The 19,897-nt window shown below is 42.5% G+C and overlaps 2 protein-coding genes across 6 annotated transcripts in view; one reads left to right on the top strand and one right to left on the bottom strand.

Annotated features, from left to right (window-relative positions):
• snx11 (sorting nexin 11) overlaps positions 1-5,986 on the top strand; it is an 8,140-nt gene extending 2,154 nt beyond the window's left edge. For both annotated transcript variants that reach the window (XM_034859656.1, XM_034859658.1), the window contains exons 3-7: positions 288-374; positions 2,924-3,024; positions 3,216-3,311; positions 3,394-3,618; positions 4,225-5,986. In XM_034859656.1, coding sequence (XP_034715547.1) covers positions 288-374; positions 2,924-3,024; positions 3,216-3,311; positions 3,394-3,618; positions 4,225-5,437 — 1,722 coding nt within the window. In that variant the 3' untranslated portion in view covers positions 5,438-5,986. The remainder of the gene's footprint in view (positions 1-287; positions 375-2,923; positions 3,025-3,215; positions 3,312-3,393; positions 3,619-4,224) is intronic.
• Positions 5,987-7,041: 1,055 nt separating this feature from the next.
• The window catches only part of skap1 (src kinase associated phosphoprotein 1), a 32,348-nt gene continuing 19,492 nt past the window's right edge, over positions 7,042-19,897 (bottom strand). For 2 of the 4 annotated variants that reach the window (XM_034859669.1, XM_034859670.1), the window contains 5 exons: positions 18,757-18,924; positions 16,227-16,268; positions 15,995-16,104; positions 7,886-7,988; positions 7,042-7,562 (listed from right to left, as the gene is read on the bottom strand). In XM_034859669.1, coding sequence (XP_034715560.1) covers positions 7,896-7,988; positions 15,995-16,104; positions 16,227-16,268; positions 18,757-18,924 — 413 coding nt within the window. In that variant the 3' untranslated portion in view covers positions 7,042-7,562; positions 7,886-7,895. Of the gene's footprint in view, positions 7,563-7,885; positions 7,989-12,822; positions 13,210-15,994; positions 16,105-16,226; positions 16,269-18,756; positions 18,925-19,897 lie in introns of those variants that run through there. The other 2 variants (XM_034859667.1, XM_034859668.1) reach the window with 2 other exon arrangements.

Raw genomic sequence — 19,897 nt, 5'->3', positions numbered from 1 at the left:
CCCCCCCCCTGCTGTTTCCTCTTTCTCTGTTGCCACGACGATGCTTTCCGAGCTTTCTTCTTCTTTCTTCTTCTTTCTCTGCCGTCTCCACCTTGTTCTTCCAGCCGGTTCTTGCGTGTGCGACGCCGTGAGAGACCTGATCCCACGCCCCTCGCCGGCCCCCATGTGCCAGGCTGGCTCACAGACGCTAAGGGGAAGCGGGACGACCGCCAGTCAACTCGGGAAAAAAAGTCACATGACATTAAAAACAGCTGTTTAACAACAGCGGCTTTGTTTCTGTCCTCCAGGAGTTTGTCGCGGTCCGGGTCCAAGATCCCCGCACGCAGAACGAAGGCTCCTGGAATTCTTATGTGGATTATAAAATATTCCTACATGTGAGTATTAACACCTAAATTACAATATATCTTCTAGTGGGAGCTGAAGTGATCAGTCAGGTCATCATTTAGTCCATTTTCAACCAGGAATGTCAAACATTTTATGGCTTTAGCTTTCTTCTCATGTGAAGTTTACTGCTTTCTTTGCTTTATTCGTGCATATTTTTGAAATAATAATAATAACATAATAATTCAGCAGGGTAATCAAAAACAGACAAACGTTGGCTTCTGATGATGTAGAATATTATCATTAAATGGATCAAAGACATGTTTAGAAATGAGTCACTATGAGACGCCTTTTGTGGTTGAAAAGTTTCACACAAATAAATAAGCCTCACCCTAAAACATGACAAAGACTTTCTCACCAGATAGAATTACTGGTATTTATTTCATCTTGTGAAGGGCTCATGGCTTTCTTAAAAAAAATAAGTGTCCTTCAAAAACAATCCCCAAAAAATCTTCAAAGAAGGCTTACGTTTTTAACTTTAAAGACCATGATCCCCGATGCGATTAGCCCTTCTCAAGATGGAATAAGCACAAAACACCTGAAGTATTCAGCGAGCACTTTAAGGGGTTAACGTGAGATTACTTTATATTTCCACTTTGTATTTCCATCGTAAGTTTGGTCTTAAATTTCATATAGAATTGTTATTAGTAAGTCTTAAATTTAACTTGTTAAAACCTGTAGCCACCCTGCTGTATGTGATCACCACAAAGACCCAGCAGCGCTTCTACTTTTGTTTATTACTTGAATTACTGGTAGTTTTATACCAGTGGACACGTTTTTTTACTCTAATCCTCAAAATTGCAGTTTTCCGTTAAGCCTGTCTCTCACTTCTAAATACATCTGAAGGGTGTAAGAGGATTCACAAGCCTGAAGCTTCAGATAATAAAACTACAAGCTTTTGAGCTAGCTCCGGTCTTGGGAAGCCGCTGAGTTTGCAGCAGCGTAGATGCCGTAGGTTGTGTTTGGACAGGCGTCGAGGTGGTTGTCATGGCAGCGGCCTGTGCTCGGGAATGCTGTGTCGGCAGCAAGTCTTCATCCATGACGATGTTTTGTGTGGGTGTTGACTCATGAGATTGACTAAGATCATTTGACCTCACATGCTCTTATTTTTGTGTGTGTGTGTGTGTGTGTGTGTGTGTGTGTGTGTGTGTGTGTGTGTGTGTGTGTGTGTGTGTGTGTGTGTGTGTGTGTGTGTGTGTGTGTGTGTGTGTGTGTGTGTGTGTGTGTGTGTGTGTGTGTGTGTGTGTGTGTGTGTGTGTGTGTGTGTGTGTGTGTGTGTGTGTGTGTGTCCTAAATGTACACACTAGAATTTTAACCCTTGTGTTTTCTTCGGGTCAAATTTGACCAGTTTACAAAAACTTTTATATATCTGAAAAGAACGTTGAAAAAATTGACAAATGTTGAAAAAAAACTACAAAAAAGCAGAAAAAAACGCGGAAAAAGTGACAAAAAAACATCAAAAACATTGGAAAAAGCGACAAAGAAATTGTTTAAAAATTTAATAAAACAATTTAAAAAACATAAAAAAAAGAGAGAATAATAGGAATAAAATTGACAAAAACTTTAAGTGTAGAAAACGGACAACCTAATCTAATCAAGCTGAGTGATTTGAAAGACTGTAACCAACAATTATGATTATCAATCATCCTTCTGATTAATGTATCAAACTGATGCATTGCTTTGCTAAAACATGCCTGGTATAACCAGAGCCCGGGGACACATCAACCAACAGTCTAAAACCCCAAAAAGATTCAGTTTACCGTCATATACAACAAAGACAAGCTCTGAATACTCCTATTTGAGAAGCTGGAACCAGAGAATAGCTGTTTGTTTGCTTATTATCATCTATTGGAAGTAGACACACAACTGGAACAAATCTGACGTGTGATGTTTGAGTTCTTCCCGAAACTGAGCTGCAGTTGTGTCATTCCAGTGACATTAAAACAAATTGTATCACATTTTCCCATCGTCAACAAATCCCAGGAAAAGAGCAAAACCAAGCACGGAGCCCTCTGAAGATGTACCTTTCTAAAAACAGGTCACAAATATCTTTAGTTTAAAAAATAAAGGCTCAGTAATTTCCTTTTCTTGTATTATCAAATATTACAAATACAGAAAGAAATAGTGCGTTTGGGACTATTTTTCATGGAGGATTAATCTACATTTGGTGCTCTAGTGAGTCTTTGTGGCAGCAGGACGGTGTGTGTGTGCGCGTGCGTGTGCGTGCGTGCAATTGAGTCAAAATAAACTATAAACTAGAGTGTGATGAAGGAATATGTCACCCAGAGCAACAGTGTGGCTCTTTGATCTGTGTTTTTTTAACAACAATGGAGCTCTATGGCCCAGAGAACAAGATATATCCGGCTGTGATGCACACACGATACATTCACTGTTGGTGTTTCTGTTTTAATTTGGGATCTGTTAAAAATAAGAAAATATGAAATATTGCCAGACTTTCCCTTTAAAGTGATGTTACGTTGCCTCATTCTTTGTATAATAATCTAGTATTGTTGACAGTAATCCATATTATTTTCATTCCCAGACCAACAGCAAAGCCTTCACGGCCAAGACGTCGTGCGTGCGTCGGCGTTACAGCGAGTTCGTCTGGCTCAGGAAGAAGCTCCAGAAGAACGCTGGCTTGGTGTAAGTTGTTGTGAGGAGTGAGAGAAGATAGTCCGGTTCTATTCTTTAAAGTTTTCTTTCTCATGGCATTGTGATAAAATAAACATTAACACAGACTTGATTGCATGTCACCACCCTTTGTTAAAATTCACCTGCATGGCCCTTCTGTATGTTATTGATATTTACATGGTTGCTGGTTTCCATCCTTCTAGGCCAGTCCCTGAACTTCCAGGAAAGTCCTTCTTCTCCTTCAGCAATGAGGATTTCCTGGAGAGAAGAAGGAAAGGACTTCAGGCCTTTTTGGACAAGTAAGTTATTCTTATTCTTAAAAAGAAATAAAAGCATTTGATCTGCAGCCGCCTTAATGACAAAGAGCTTTTGTCCCGGCAGTGTGGTGAGCATGACGGTCTGTCTGTCAGACAGCCAGCTCCACCTCTTCCTGCAGACCCAGCTGCCAGTAGGTCACATCCAGGACTGCGTGCAGGGCCACACGCCCTACTCTGTGACGGACGCCATCCTCACCTACGCCTCGTCCAATCGGGGCTTTGCTCAGGCTCAAGAGGACGATTCCATCAAGGAGCCAAGTTTGACTGTTTCTTACGAGTCCATGGAGAGGTATGACTGATTGAAACTATTGATTTAGGCCAAATGGGGTGCAAATCATGTCACCTTTGCATGATGCCTTCTGTGTATTTAAGGTGATTTATGCTTTATCTGTCATATTGAAAGCACTCAAACAAGCATAAACGTATGCACAACAGCACCGATGGATGGTTAAACTTATTATTGTACCGTAATTAGAGAAAGACATCTTGTCAAAAAACCCAGACGTCAGGAAAATGTCTCTTTTTTTGGGGCATTTTAATTCCACCGGACAGAGGAAGACATAGAAGGGTAGAGAGAAAGAGAATGACATGCAGCAAAGGGCCTCAGGTCGGAGTCAAACCTGCGGCTGTTCCGTCAAGGAGTTAACGTTTGTTTACGTGTGCCTGCTCTACCAACTGAGCTGTGAACAAGTGGAAATGGTAGTCTGGCACTGTCCAAAGGAAACTAAGTGACAATCTTGTCATCTAACTCTTGGCAAAAACGTGAATACGCATATTTCCCAAAATTTCTATTTCTACAAGCGTATTTTTTTAATTTCTAACTTTTTTCTATGCAAGTTCCTGTTTTGTTGTAAATGCGAGTTAAGGTAAATGTTTTCTCTTTCACTCTCTACAGCCCAGCTCCTCATCAACCTAAAGAGATCTTCAGCCCTGAGCTTTTGTCCTGTGATGACTCGGACCCTCTTGAAGGTTTACTGGAGGTCTGTGATAAGCTCACAGTTGAGTTACCCAACAAGAAGAAATCCTCAGTAAGGGTCCGTCAGAAAAACAATCATCTAGAGGCCGTTGTTGAGGACCCTAGCCCGACAGAGGTGACATTTTTTGTGGGTGAAAGCCAAGATGTTGCTGAGAGTCTCGGCCCTGCAGAACAGACTCCGCAGAGATGCTGTCAGATACAAACACCAGTGGAGGTGCACTCGCCCATGGGGACCGACTTTGAGGAGAACAGGATGGACAGCTTGTTCGAGGGGTGTTCAGTAAGAGAGGAGAGCGTTACGACATTAGATACAGAAGAAAAAACTGTTCCTCTTCCAGACACAGAGAAAAAGGCTGATCAGTGGGAAGGTTCGGCGGAGCCAAAGATGGAAAAGGTTTTAGAAAAGCTTGTAATCTCTGAAGTTAGTGCTATCGACGTGTTTGAGACCACTGGGGTTCATGGTGAAGATGTCAGCCGCCCAGAGGGGTTTAAGAATTTAGACGAACACAAAGAGCCAGACAACAACAAAAGTGATGAATCGGAGAGCGAAGAGGAGACGCCACTTCAGTCAGAAATCCATGAAGACACTAACAATGTGCACAGTGTCCCGGAGGTGCAAAGCAGTGCCGATGACGCCGTTCAACAAGTGGACCAAGTCGAACAGGAAGAGGATCTGGTTAGGACCAAAGAGGACAGCGACGAGGAGAGCCACTCAATTTGCAATGAGAGCATCATCAAAGTCAGCGATGAAGAAAGCGTTTGTGAAGAGGCTGAGGACTCAATCCAGGCTGCGAATGGTTACATAAGGACGTCCCCTGAGGACGTCCCCCACTGGTCACATGTAGATGCCTCTACTAGAAACATTTTGGACCTACACATGAATGGACTCCCTTTGGGAGAAGAGGAAATGCAATACATTGACAACAAAAGTGAGTTGAAACAATTTCTGGATTTGAACTCGACTGTAACTGGTGTCGATTTGACTGAAAATAGTGACTTCAGCATCTTAGAGAGCAGCAGCGCGCCTGGATTAGCTCGAGGTAACTGCATGGAGCAGGAAACCTTGTCCTCGCGGTCTTTGGACGCCTCAGAGGGGACTCACGAGGTGGCGGTGCATTGCTTAGACAGCTGAATGACACAACAGGGGGGGGGGGGTGCACGCTCACAGAGTCAGAGAAAGGGATTATGGGAATTGTTGTCCGCCAAAGACACATTGGATCAAACACACATGCATAAAACATCTGCTCATTATACACACCATTGTCACATTGTAGTTGATCCGGGCTGTCACACGTGTTATAGGTTTAACTCACTTTTATTAGTGTTTAATTTTAAAATGTGCATCTTCATTTACACTCAAGAATACTAAATATTGAAACTGTTTTTCTCCTCTGTTGTTGAGGATTTGCTTTTTGGGAACAGCAGAGGGAGCTCAAGGTAAAAGCATACAAGCATCTTAGGGTTGAAGCTTTTGTTGTTTGGTAAACATAAATTGTGATTTTACGTACGTTCATTTTAACTTTAATGTGATTGCTCTGAAATGTAGTCATGTTATGTTTTATTCCAGAGATAAATAGCAGAAATATACACTTGAATTAAACCTTTTTTTCAAGTGTGTGTATTAACACTCAAATCTGTGTGCACTTTTAAAGAGTTTGTGTTTGCTGTTATTGAGCCTGTTGTCCATACTGACTGTCCAGAGATGGCTTCCTTTAATAAAATAAATAAATCCAAATCTACAGTCAAATGCTTGTTGGTGTTTAAAGGGGATGTACTCGATATTCAGAACATTCATATAGGAGCAGACAAATATTTGCTATGCAAAGAGATGGTGAAGTAATGGCGTCCTCTCTCTCTGTGTTGTAATCTGAGTTCCCTCGTCTTCATTTGGACAGCCGGTCCGGCCACGCGTGCACGTGAGTGCCTCGTGCGACGGTATCAGACGCTGAGGGCCGTAACAAAGCGTCAGCATCGGATGAGTTGGGGAACGATATGCGATCGAGCCGTGGCGAGGCAAGCCGAGACTGCTTTTAGTTTCTCGATCCCAAGTACAGACCCCGTAAGGCGTAGTGTTTCTATCTAAAAGCACAGCCTTCGTTCCAGTTCCCTTCGTCTGAAACCTGCGTAGAAGCTGGCTGCAGTTTGGCGTCAGGATCATTTTCACACACTACTGCTACTGCTACTGATTCTAGTAAATGTAGTTGCATTATTTAAAAAAGGGGCCCCGAGTTATTGTGAAGTTGTGCATAGAAATGAGCCTCGTCCCTCATACCCTGTCACAGCTGTGAGATTGTACACCTGGGTTTTGCTTTTTCTCTCGAAACTCAATGAGTGCAAAGTTGCTTTTAAGTTTGTTTTTTAAAATATTTTTTTGTAAATGTAACTATTTCAAATAAATAGTTTTTCTTCTTTACTGTGGTACATGGGACTTTATTTCTGTGGATGTCATATTACTGATTGTATTATACATCTTAATAAAATACAGCATGGTTTTGACAAAATATTGATGCAATCCTACCACCTAGTGGCCGGAATACACACACACACACACACACACACACACACACACACACACACACACACACACACACACACACACACACACACACACACACACACACACACACACACACACACACACACACACACACACACACACACACACACACACACACACGATCTAACTCCAGATACAGTGTAGTTTGAAATATTTTACATATTGAACATACCATTTCATAATTGTATTTCAGTGAAAAAACAGAAAATTAATGACTAACAATCAACATATTTCTCATTTCAACCTGTGATTTAATGAATCATTCCACAATTACTAATAAATTACTGCTTGGGCTGTCACTAACAATTATTTTTATTTTGTTGGTTAATCTTCTGATTGATCAATTAAATGTTTAGTATATGGAAGATTACATTTACCAGAGCCAAATAACATCATCAAATTACTTTATTGTGTCCACTCTGTAGCCAAAAACACAAATATATTCAGCAGTAAATCCCAGAGAAGACAACTCTTTTCTCTTAACTACTTAAAAGCAACAAACAAGGTTGGTTATTAATTATCAACACTGTTTGTTGCTTAGTTTTCTGTCAATTGTTGCTCTAGTTTGTCCATCATGCATGCAAGACCTTTACCAATGGTTTATAGTTTACATGATTATGAGAGAGAATAATTTTCAAATTACAACAAATTATCTGACGTTGCTGTTTGTGAAATTCATTGCCGGACACGTCAGCAGCAGTTGTACACACAAAAAAAAATCAGAAACAAGCATTAATAATTCAGTGTTCATTTTAAGCCGTGCCTAACCTTATTAGAGAATCATTTTCTTAAATAGGACAACCACACTGTAATCACGCTTCTGTTGCACGTATTTATCCTCACCCATTGCCCCGTTCAGATTGCTTTATGCAGTACTTCTTCCAGCCAGCAGATGCCATAAATGGCAGGTCAACGACTGAATATACCTCAATGGCAATCTGGAAGAGTACCAGGGGGGCCGTTTCTGTGCATTAGGCCACAGTAATGGTCCATAATGCTGATGATAAGAGAGTGCCTCGGTACCTGTTGGAGCTCAGAGGATGTAGGCAGGGTGCAGGAAGTCCTTGGGGACGATACCCACAGCGCCTTTCATCTCGCCGACCCACCAGCCGTGAATGTTGTACTCCTAGACCCAAAATGAACAAACAAACAACCGTAAGTCTCAGAGGGGTCCGAGGACAAGTAAACAAAGCAGGACTAAGCACCAATCTCACATTTTTATTTGATTTGAGTGTACTGTTTGTCCCATGTTATTAACATTAGAACGACCATTCAAATGATTTGAACTGCAGTTACACGTGGCCCTGATCCCTTACAGTGGTACTAAAATAACAAGGTTAAAACTGCATCAACTCAACGTTAGCAAAGGAAATCCAGGAGTCTAGATCCCACCTGTGAAACAGCCATGTACGATATTGCAATAAACACTCGGGTGCATTGGCCTCGGGGGTTTCATTCAAAAAATGGGGAAAAAACGTTCAACACGACTATTGAGACAGTAAGTGTCTCAAATAAAAACAGCTTATTTATGTTTTTACTGCTCAGAAGCCATAACAACAGCCTGCCGGTTCTTCCAGACTAATTATAACGGGACTTCAATTCTGCACTGGGCTTTATAGAGAAACTGGAGTCCTCCTTTAATACATAGAAAAAAAAAAACTAAAGCTTTGTGACAAAAAAAAAATTAGACCTCAATAAAGTTATTGAGGATTCTCACTTTCATATCACGAAAAGAGGAATACATTTAGGACATAAAATGAAATAAGCAGCTTCAGCAAATCCTTGTAGATTGTTTTTTCTAACTCCTGGTGGGCATTTGTAATAATTTTAGACATCTTATGAACTTAATGTTAGGTGGCATTAAATCAACAACAAAGCATTATGCACCAATTTGCATATTTTTAATCAACTAGATTTGGAAATAAAAATAAAATAATTTCTTGTCATTCAAAAAAACCTGACTTCTGTTTGTGTACTTTGAGGAATACAATAAAAACACAGATTTTGACTGACATGAGATAAATAGAAGGAACGTATGTACCCTACAAGAAGATGCTGAAAATCTAATTTTAACACATTTTGACACATTAAAGACATCAATTTTACCTTAAAAGTAAGTGTCACTCTTTTTCATAGAGGCTTAATGTAACCTATAAGTATTGTTGGCTAAATCAGTTTTTACAATCTACATTTGGTAGTATCTAAATTAATTGAATTTGTGGGTGGAATCTGGAATTTTATGTTGCATTTAATCCAAGTTGTATCATGTGTATACCCACCTAATATGCAAATAATTGGTTATTAGGTTAAATTATCAAGGAATAAATGTAAGTGAATATATTCTAGTTACAGCACATGAACAACTAAAAAACATGATCTTTTACATTTTTGAGACATTTTTCAACGCTTTTCTGCATCTAAAGACTCAATTTCAACCCTCTCACAATCTCTGAGTCTTAAATAACAAAATCTCTTATTCTTTCCTACATTTTAGGAACTTGAGTCAAAACCACATGATCATCTGATCGCAGCAGTTGGGCTCTAACTAGATCTGTACTGGATCAATATTTGACAAGATACCAGAGGGGCGTTGAAGCCAAGCAGAGGAGCCACCAGCCGGCCGTCATTTTCCTTCCCTGATGGAACGAGGAGCCCGGCCACTCATCTCTCCTCTGTTCTCCAGCAGATTGGGAATGGCCGCGTGAACAGTTTTGTTTCAGCAATGAGGAGAAGATTAAACACTCAACTAGCCACACATACTACGTCCACGCAAGCAGACACATGTATTGTATATATACACATTTTACTTGTCTGAGATTGGAATCAGACTTTACTTCTTGTTCTAACAGGTTCTAGTGGTGAAAACACACATTCTCTGACATGATGAGCAGCATTTTGTTTGATGAAAGGTTCATCCTATCATCCAGACCTGACACCGCTCTCCATCCAGAGGAATGAGGCCTGCAGCTAATGAGAGGTGTTTGGACAGCAAGGATGAATGGATCGCTTAGAAAGTGATAAACCACAAGGCTCAAGTGTTCTTACAGCACAAACAGGTACCCACAATGAGCAGATTGTCCATCCAGGCCTCATCGCTTTCCCCTACAAACCTCGCTGACAGCTCACACTGGGATGCTCCAGCGTGCTTGGCTCTCTGACAAACTCCTGACTGACAATTCAGAGTGTGTTTGAACTCATAAAGCAGGGGAAAGTTAGGTCCGAAATGGTCTTTTTATGCTCCCCATAAGACTAGAGGGAAAAGCCCGGTTGCGGAAAGCTGGCACTGGTTCCCATTCGTGATAACGTGAACAGAGGAGGAGGAGAGAAGAGACAGACGGACGGGGGGGGGGTTTCATCGGAGAGAGGGAGTGAAACAGTTTTTCTCTCCCTTGGGGGCGTCGCAGCACTATTCCACCAACCGTAGTGACAGAGTTTTATTTATCTCCGTGGCCCATCTGTGCAGTCGGTCTCAAATTCTCCCTGAGAAAGGTCTTTTGGATTATCAGCGCCGCCATTTTAATACAACTGCTACATCACAGAGTGGGTGCCAATGGCGGTGAAGTCTGTCAGGCGTGCAGAGTCCATCTTCCTCATACTTGAAAAGGGTTCATCCAGAGTACACCTGCTGTAATGGGGACATTCCAAAAGGCGTGGAGCGCAAATTATCCAAATCACAAAAACTATGCTACCTCCTCAATGTCCTCTTCCTTCTGTTTGTTTTCCTCTTTTTTTTGTCTTTTAGGTTGATTTGTTTTTGTGTGATGCTGCATCTTAAGCTCTGAAATGCTAACGTTGGGGCACAGAATAGGCATATATCGGCTCATTGGTGCAAGTTGTTTAAGTTGTTCATCTGAAAGGGGAGAGGTTCCCCCTAAGAGGCTCTGGGGTGATGAAAAAAAATCAAGTGTCCCAGAGTGGCCGAGTTCTGTAAAATGTGTGTTTTTACCTCAATACCAACATATAGCAGGACACACAGTGTGTATTCTGAGAAGTGACACATGTCAGAGCTGCAGTTTGCAGCAACCTGGATGCAGATCAAGTCCACTCTGGGAGCAGAGGGAGGAAGAGTGGTGCCAAACAGCGCCGTGTCGTGGCGGCTGCGGCGCGTCGACTCATTGACCTCCCGGTGACTCCTCTGCCAAGAAAGGGGGGAATGAGCATGGGCGGGGCTGGCACTGAGAGTAGGTTGCCATGACAACACCTGCAGTGTACCAGCGCGATCGTTTATTTACCACTCAGGGGGCTGGCTAATGGTGGCATTCTGATAGGCCCATCGCTCATGTTCCCGACCGGAGGACGGATTGACAGCTACCCGAGCCTGAAGCGGGGAGAAGGTGTGTTGAGGTTGGTTGGATGCCCTGAAAGACAACGGGTGAGGCAGGTGATGCCATTAACACCATCATCTGCCTAAACAAAACACAGCTTTAATGTGTCTCGCTGTCAGAAAATGAATGCACCTTTTTTGGGGGAAAATTTAAAATTCTGTAGAGATTCAGACTCTGTGTCCTCTTCTGTCACTCTTTTTCTTTTTCATCGTCACACACACACACAGATGAAACACACACACAGATGAAACACACACAATCGCAAATGCATACAAACTAGGGGGAGTGCTAATAAGCCTGACACATGAGGCATCTTTCCTCGGCCACCAGCTGACTGAGGCAGGCCTTGGGCGTGATGGAGCGCAGGAAGTCTCTCATTGCCCTGCCGCTGAACCCGCCGCCTGGGTGTTACAATCTCTCCCTCCCTCCTTCCACATCTCCAACCCCCTCCCTCCTTTCCTCCCCTTCCTCTCGTTCCATCTCTCCTGTAGCAGCCTTTTCCCTTGCATCCTTTTAGTTGTTTTTTTCTGCATTTCTTTCTCCTCTACATCGACTTATCAGATGCACTGCAGCTCTCTGCAGTTATTCCATCACTGGTCACTCTAACAAAGAAACATGGACACCTCTACCAGAAAGAAGCCCATGGTCTGTAACGCGCTATTAGGTTAGCGAGCTTCCCTCATTGCTTGCACAGGTAACATCTCACATATGACCTGATAAACCTGAAACTGTGGGGGAAAATGATTATTTTGGGGCAGTTATAAGGATTCTGTGCCAAAAGAAATCTTGTCGAAATTCATCCAGAAATATGGATGCTAATTCTGCACAACCAGCGATAGAAATGGCTACTTAGTGTCCATTTTTTCCAAGTGGGCTTTTAATTAAATCAGTGAATTGGCTTCAAATTGGAAACATGACAGAGCATGAGAACGTTTGAAAATATCTCAGGGACGATGAGATTTAATAAAAAGAAAACCTACTCGCTCCTTTCTAATGCACGCCTGGGATTACAGATAGCTCCTTAACTTAATAGCAATTTAAAGTGGATTTGTGTATGCCACTGAGTGTCTGTAATGATGGCTGTTTACGCCGCCCCTCATTTATAATAATTAAGCAGAATGGATTGGGGGTGGGTTGCTCGGACGCGGTTCTGGGCTATTGGCTTGGGCTGAATAATGACCTACTGTAGTTGACCGGGGGATGACCGCTGCCTCCTACATGACCCCAAACCCCAGACTCACCCCCTGCTACTTTGGGTGGTAAATAGGATGTCTTGCCTGTCTATAGCGTCTTGGTGTCTATGGCCACAATAGCAGCCAGGGGTCTTTAAATGGGTGTGTGACAGAGAAAAGGAGAAAGGAGAAGGGGGACAGGGTTCACACAAAAGAATAAAGGGATCCACCCTCTTTGTCTCTCTTGCTTGACTTTTCCCATCTGATTGTTTGCCCACTTTTCCTTTTCTTCAGCTGTATTCAGTTGATGTGACCTGTGGGCAGCAACCCGAACCAGCTTGTTAAACAGAGAAAAGGCCTGTTGTGACCATCAAGAAAAACTGTCACAGGTAGCCTGGACAAAATACAAGTGCTCATTTAAGCACAAAATATTTTTTTTCCATTTTTAATAGCATAACTTATATTTATAAGAGACTACAAGTCACAGTAAGTAAGTCTATAAGGCTGTAAATCAGCTTGTGGTGTTTGTATAAGTTGCCATTTAATAGAACTGTCTTGATACAAGACTTTGCTAAAAAACTGCCAGAAGGTGTCAGTGGTGTCCATGTTCTCATTGTCTCTAACAAGCAGCTGCGGCCAAAATGTGATGTGACGCTCTGCTTTGGGAGACGCACTGGATTGGCCGGCCTTTCTCCCTCGCTCTGCGTTTTGGTTGGAGGGGGAGAGGTGAGCAGTGGGCTGAAGAGAAAGAGGAAGAGGTGGCAGCGGTGCTTGCCAGAGTTTTAAGGATCCTGGATGGGTTTGCACCATAAATCTCTTCCCACTCTATCCCGCCGTTGTCCATGAGTGCCTGTGGGAATACAGGAATGTAACAGCTGACCTGTGGAGCCCATGTCTTTTGATTCTGGACACATAAATTAGAGGGCAAGAATGCCGGACAACCTTATGGTTCCATGTGGGACACAGGCCGACAAAGTACACAGGCATTACGCGTGTCAGAGTGCTGTCAAACAACAGCTTTAAGCCACTGTGATAAATGAATTCAACATTCACATTGTAAATCCTATGACAAATATCCAGCTGCATGTTATGATGCAGTAGAAATGTATGCGGAATTTCTCAACAATTTAAATGGAGTTTAACATCTCAGAGTGTGATATTACAGAAGACTGAGCACACCAGTATTTGTCATCACACACTAAAATGACAGCAAAAGCTATAATGCCTATTAGAAAAAATGCAAGCTCTTAGAAATGAAATGCCAGAGCAAAACTCACAAGATGGATTTAACGGTGTGTTTCTAACTCATGTATCAGCACGCTGAGCACCGCCAAAGAGCTCTGCGGAAAGCAAGTTAGGCATCGCTGAAACCGGCAGCAGAGCCACACTATGAGATTAATTCCTTTCAAATAATGGGATTCATATGAGTTGTGAGGTTCCTAATTTATTTACTTTGTCAGTGACACACAGATATGTGCACACACACAGCAACACACAAGGGAAAAAAACAAATACAGTAAAAATGCCCCCACTTTACAGTAAGTGAGAGATCAATAATGATGGATGAAGGCCTTTTATACAATCGGCATGTTCTCCTCAGTTCACAGCCATATGACACCACGCCTGTGGCTATCCCATTCTGCACTTCAGCAGTCAATCAGATCGCAGCTTTAAAAATAACAGTTTGTTAGCACCATTGATTTAGCACTTAGAGCATGTCCTTATTACCTTGTAATTATGGTCAGTGTTGACATAACAGCAAAGACAACCAGGCCTCCCACCCTCTAAGAGAATTTATGGGCCCTGGTTTTATTACGGCCATTTCATGTGTCTGGGTCCCCAGTTAAGCGACAGACTTGAGTTCTAGCCAAGGGCCCGTATTTCACTCATCGAGGTCTGGGTTCTCAGGAATCCCCCGTAAAACTGAACTGTGGCAGGGGCTTGCTTGTACACACAGAAGACGCAGGGAAGCCCTCCCCAAGGGCTCATTAAAACAAATAGCCGATTACAAGCTATAATGCAAATAATGGTATTCATGGGGGAATGTGATGCTTTTAGGACGCAAAATGGGACACGGGTGGAGTCGTGTCATCAAACGAAACCAAACAGTCGGAAGCTGTGCGGAGATCGCCTCTAAATAATTTACAACCAGACCCTTGCTTTAAATCCATTAGAAGATAGTTAGAATACTCTAGCGTAGCTTGTCGTTATATTATGACTTCAGCATTCAGCTTGACAAAACAAGAGTAATCTGTGTCATTAAGATTATGAGATAATACAGCCAAGACTTGCTCCCAACATAGACCTAGTTTGCTTTAAGGTCTTCCGTGAAGCAGACATCTGAGCCATACAGTGAAAAGTAATACGCCAGGCAGAGCTGAGGCTGTTTGAGGCAGATCCGCAGTACAGGGCCCGGTCTCCTTTGTTTTCCCAAGTACACTGGCTTTGTCATCCTTACGTGAAAAATTGACATAGCTGTTTTTGACATGTCCCCCTATCAACCAGCACGCACAGACAGAGAAGGCTGGCATCTCATTAATCTGACACTGCCAAGAGAACCTCAATTAAAAGTCCATCTTCTGTGAAGAGCATATTTCACCTGTGCCATATCTGCTCTTATAAACAAAAGGATCCATTTTCTTTAACACAAACTGTGACCGTTTGTTTATCTATCTGCCCCTAAAACCCTTGACTTCTGTTACTATAAAGTGAGTTCATCACTGTTTCGGCTCTAAAACTAAAAAGCATCACAAGTAATTAAAATTCAGCGGCTGCAGCTGTTAATTAAAGATGCAAGAAATCAGGAGGTTGAATACATCATTTCTCAATCTCTAGAGCATAATAACCAACAAAAAGGCTGAATCTACTGTAAATTCCTCCTTCCTCCACTCTTTAGATAATTTAGCCTAAACACAGAACATGATGATTCAATTCCAAACCAACCAATAGAAACTGTCTGGGAACAAGTCCCTGTACGCAGCGGTATAAGAGTATCCAAATTACAAGCCATTGATTTCCAGTAGGGTGGCTTTTCACTGGTAGATACTCTGCATGTAACTACAAGATGGCCATAAAACACGAGGAAATAGATTGAGAGACAAAGAGCTGAGATGCAGGATGGCTTCACCTGCAGTTTATGTCAAACAGAAAGGAAGGGCTTCGCATGGCTGCCTACTCAATTAACCCCTGTGATAGAGGCTCCATAATGAACAACAGCACCATTACGCAGCGGCCCGAATAGCACTTCACCCTAGTGGCCTGGGAATAGACAATGCCGCTGTGGGTGCTTCACTGCTGCATCGAGACACAGGCGCTCACTAACAGAGGAATTTAGACGTTGGGGATATCAGCATGTTCAGAAAGTAAACGAGGGCAAAGTGATTACTGGTATTGATGTTGTTTAACCCTTAAATAATGACATAAAATACACATCTGCATCACATTTTAATTATTTTAAACTACTGTAAAGGCTCCTGTGATTATGTCTATGAGTCAAGGGTTTAGTCAGAGATGAACGGAAGAAGTGTAATCTCTTATTTTCACTGAATGGGAGAAAGTGTGTCCAGGAAGCACAGAAGTCTGAGAGAAGTTTAAATAATCTCTTGGATGATTGTTTTGCTCTTGGTGATGCTGACCTTGCTAATGATGTAGATGAGATCTCCTCTCTGGAAGGTCAGCTCGTCCGACTCGTCGGCCTGGCAATCCCATAAACCTTGGTAGTAGTTAGCGTAATCTGATGACGAAGCTAAGAGGAAATGCAGAGTGCAAATTCAAATAAAAGAGCAAGACAATTTGCTTTTCCCCACTGTGAACTATTAAGCTGGACATGTTCTCATTATTAGTAGTAGCCTGCAATGAGGTTCTGACCTGGTTTGTTCTTCTCACTGCTCTCATCCGTCAGATCCTCTTCTAAACAAAGAAAACACAGAAAAATGATATTTGTGACAAAACATTTATGGTTGGTGAGCAGGAAGCATCTTTTAACTAAATATCAGGAGCCAAACATTTTAACTTTATCATCTAACAGGGGAAAAAACAGCAAATTAATGATTAGAAACGTAACCTAAACTATTTGTTTTTGTCTCACGCATTTAGGGCAAATGTGCAGTTAAAAAAAGCATCATGATAAAACAAAATAAACAAAAAATAACTAAAACCCATTACAGCTAATGCCTGATGCATCTCCACAAGACACAATATGTCTCTTTCTTTAACCAGACTGAACTCCTCATTGAGGATCAATTTGTTGTCTTTAAGGCAAGCGGAGGCGGACATGTCATTGACTGCGGGGCGTGGCACCCGGTGGTCTGAGAGGTGACACAGTGATATGCCTGCCCTCTGTCTCCCACATCCATCCTTAACAGTAGCAGGCTGACAGCCACGCCACAACCCAGCAACACTATCCACCTTCTAGCACAACCTGCGCCTCTGCTTCCAGGAAGGAAGGAACAAACACACACACACACACACACACACACACACACACACACACACACACACACACACACACGCACGCACACGCACAGCACGCAGATGCATAGCATTTCTCACGTGTATATGTTGCTTTTCTTTCTCAGAGACACAGGTTGTTGCACTACTTGTGAATAAAACTAAATATTCTTAATTGTGCAAAAGACATCATTATAAATCTCAGGGCTATGGCTCATACTTAATAAAATATGAAAGTTTCGTGCATTGTTACGACACCAAAAAAGGACAGAAAAATATGATTTTATTTCTGTTTCCAAAGGGTCCAAACATTCAGCAATCTTCAACTGCTTTTCAGAAGAGCATCCCTCGGTCGAGAGGCCACCGCTATGGGCCGACGGTTTCTATATCAAAGTGATTTAATTTTCCAGTCAATAAAATCAGTCATCAGCACCAGAGCCTGTACCACCATCGCTCTGCACTCTGCCTGCAACTGAGCCGTGTTCAGAATTTTGCTCTTACAAAACTGAGGGAGCTCATCACAGGGAAAATGATGCCTCACTCCTACTTAGCATTTCTTGGCTAGTTTGGCTGCTGCACATGCACAACGTATCTGACCAGGGTGCAATTTTGAAAAATTCTTAATATTTTCCAGATTTTTAAAGTCAATAACTTATGAAAAGTAATCTTAAACGTGAGCAGTGAATGAAGTAAAGTCAAAGAAATTAACCAAATATAGTTATTGCAAAGACTAATATACTATCCAGGAATATTTCTATTTGTTGAGAAAGGAACATTCCTCAAATACAAACACAAGCTTTTCTTTTGCAATCCTGCTCCATGGAATTAACTATATATCTAATAATTTAACGGTATCTAATCGCTGTGTAGAAGCTGTACGGGAGAGGTGCAGAATGATTGATAAGTGAATGGGTGAGAAAGTGAACGAAAGAGCCCGTCATTCGATATGCCATCTGTGGTCAGAGTCTGTACCTCTTCCCAGATGGCTTTGAACGCCGGCGTGACAGTTTGAAGACTGATTTCCCTCTCACCAGTGATTTTGGCAAAGGTAATGTACTCACTGAGTGAAACAGAATCTTGATGTATCTTATTTAATAGGAAGAGTGATGGACGATGGCCCTGAGAAGATCAGATCACCCCTTTTGTCCTTCTCGGGATCTTGTAGCCACCCTGACACATGGGACTGTCTCCCCCCTCAGTGGGAACTCACACACACACACACACACACACACACACACACACACACACACACACACACACACCGCCTCGCAACATTCTCAATCAAACTCTCTAATTTATATTAAACACGTGACATTAAGAGCTCCAGAACTATTTTAAGCCCTGAGAGATGCAGTTTTTACTTCCTTTCAACTAAATTGCTGTTGCTAGGCAATTTTAGCCAAAACTCTGCTTAGTGGATTGAATTTTAGTCTATTTGTTGCCTGGCAACATTAGCTAATTGGACGTTCTATGACAGAGCATTCGGAACTACTCGGCTCTCGCTGATTTCAACAACATAACTGTTTCTCAACAGATGGCTCTCAGTGAAATAAGGAGGGAGACCAGTGGAAGCCGATTTCTAGTCAGTATAAGGAGAGTCTTCCCTTCCTGGCCCGTGCGCCTGTGCAGCAGCCACCTCCTCCCTGACAAGCTTATTAGTGTTGCTTGATTTAAAATGAGCGATCAGTCTGGGTGCCGCGGTGGTAGGGAGGTACCTGGCAACACAAATTTCACAGCCAGGGGAGATCATCACAGATATTTCTTGCTGCAAAAATCCCTCAGGGCTCGAGTGTGTGTGAGGCAGCGCGACTGTGTCTATTTGTCTGACTGAGTATCATGAGAGCTTGTTTGTGCAGCCTTAATGTGTGTTTGCGCGTGTGTGCGCGTGTGTGCGCGTGCGTGCGTGCGCTTACGACTCTCTGCATACGAGGTAACCGCATCCACATACCTGGAAGCACCTCATAGATATCCTCGTCCTCCTCGTCGACCTCCCCCGTGCCCCCGTGGGCAGCACTGGGCCGAGGCAGTGGAGGGCCAGTCAACCCCTCAATGTCATCATAGGTCTCCTCTTCCTCCTCCTCGTCATCATCGCAAGGGATGGAGGTGGAGTGGAGATCTATGAGGGACAGAGAGAGACAACAGGAATGGCTGCGTTAGCGTCAAGATAGAGCACAGGGTGGCACAAGACACACACGTGCATTAAAGGGTAAAGTAAGAGAAATGTTTAAAGGGTCCTGACTGCACAACAGGCTAGGACACGTGCAATAAAGTAGCAGGGTAGCCGTGACAAGCAATGGAGACGTGAATTCTGCCTGCAATGAAAGGTTATTTTCATTATTCTTTAACAGGTTTAGAATTTATTTAATTAAATAATTAATTGCAGAGCCTGAAACAAAGAAAAACGGCCAACAAATCTTAACATTTAAGAATAATGCTTGGCATTATTGCTTGCTAAATAATGTCAATGCTTCCAAATGTTTCCTTCTGTTTATCTTTCAAATCTGACTTTTGGGTTGTTCATATTCTTAGAGATTAATACGCATACCATAAAATCACATCTTTTGTTGTATGTTTCTCTCTCTCTCTCTTGCATTTCCTATCTATATCTCTACTATTAGTATCAAATAAAGATAAAATGCCAAAAATAATATATTTCCATATAGTTTTTGGAAGAGCATCCACAAAAAGGAAAGTAAATGACAGCCCTGCTCTTAGGTTAATTCAAGTGTTGAAGAAGGTTAATAATAATAATCATCTACATGTCATGTATCTGACTCCATTTTGTAGTAAAACTCGTCTGGAAGGAAGTAAGACAAACTGCACAGTGTCTGTTACTTCCCGCAAATCAGTGGCCAGGCCTGAGCCCATTTTAGAGTAGACTAGGCAGGACCGCTCGCTCAGATGGAGGAGCCGACTCATGGCAGGCGACTGGCCGGTGCAACACAGGGTATCAGGTCTTCTGCCGTATAGCGGCCAAGCAGAGATCAATGTCACAGGAGGATAACCAGAACATCTACCAATCAATTTCCTGTAAGTTGGAATTCGGTAGGAGGGTTAGGGGAGGAGAAGTTGCGGGGGAAGGGGGGGGG

This window comes from Etheostoma cragini, chromosome 21, assembly GCF_013103735.1.
Source record: "Etheostoma cragini isolate CJK2018 chromosome 21, CSU_Ecrag_1.0, whole genome shotgun sequence".
Lineage (NCBI taxonomy): Eukaryota > Metazoa > Chordata > Actinopteri > Perciformes > Percidae > Etheostoma > Etheostoma cragini.
The sequence above is the reverse complement of the archived record's forward strand: the minus strand, read 5'-3'. Positions and strand labels throughout refer to the sequence as shown.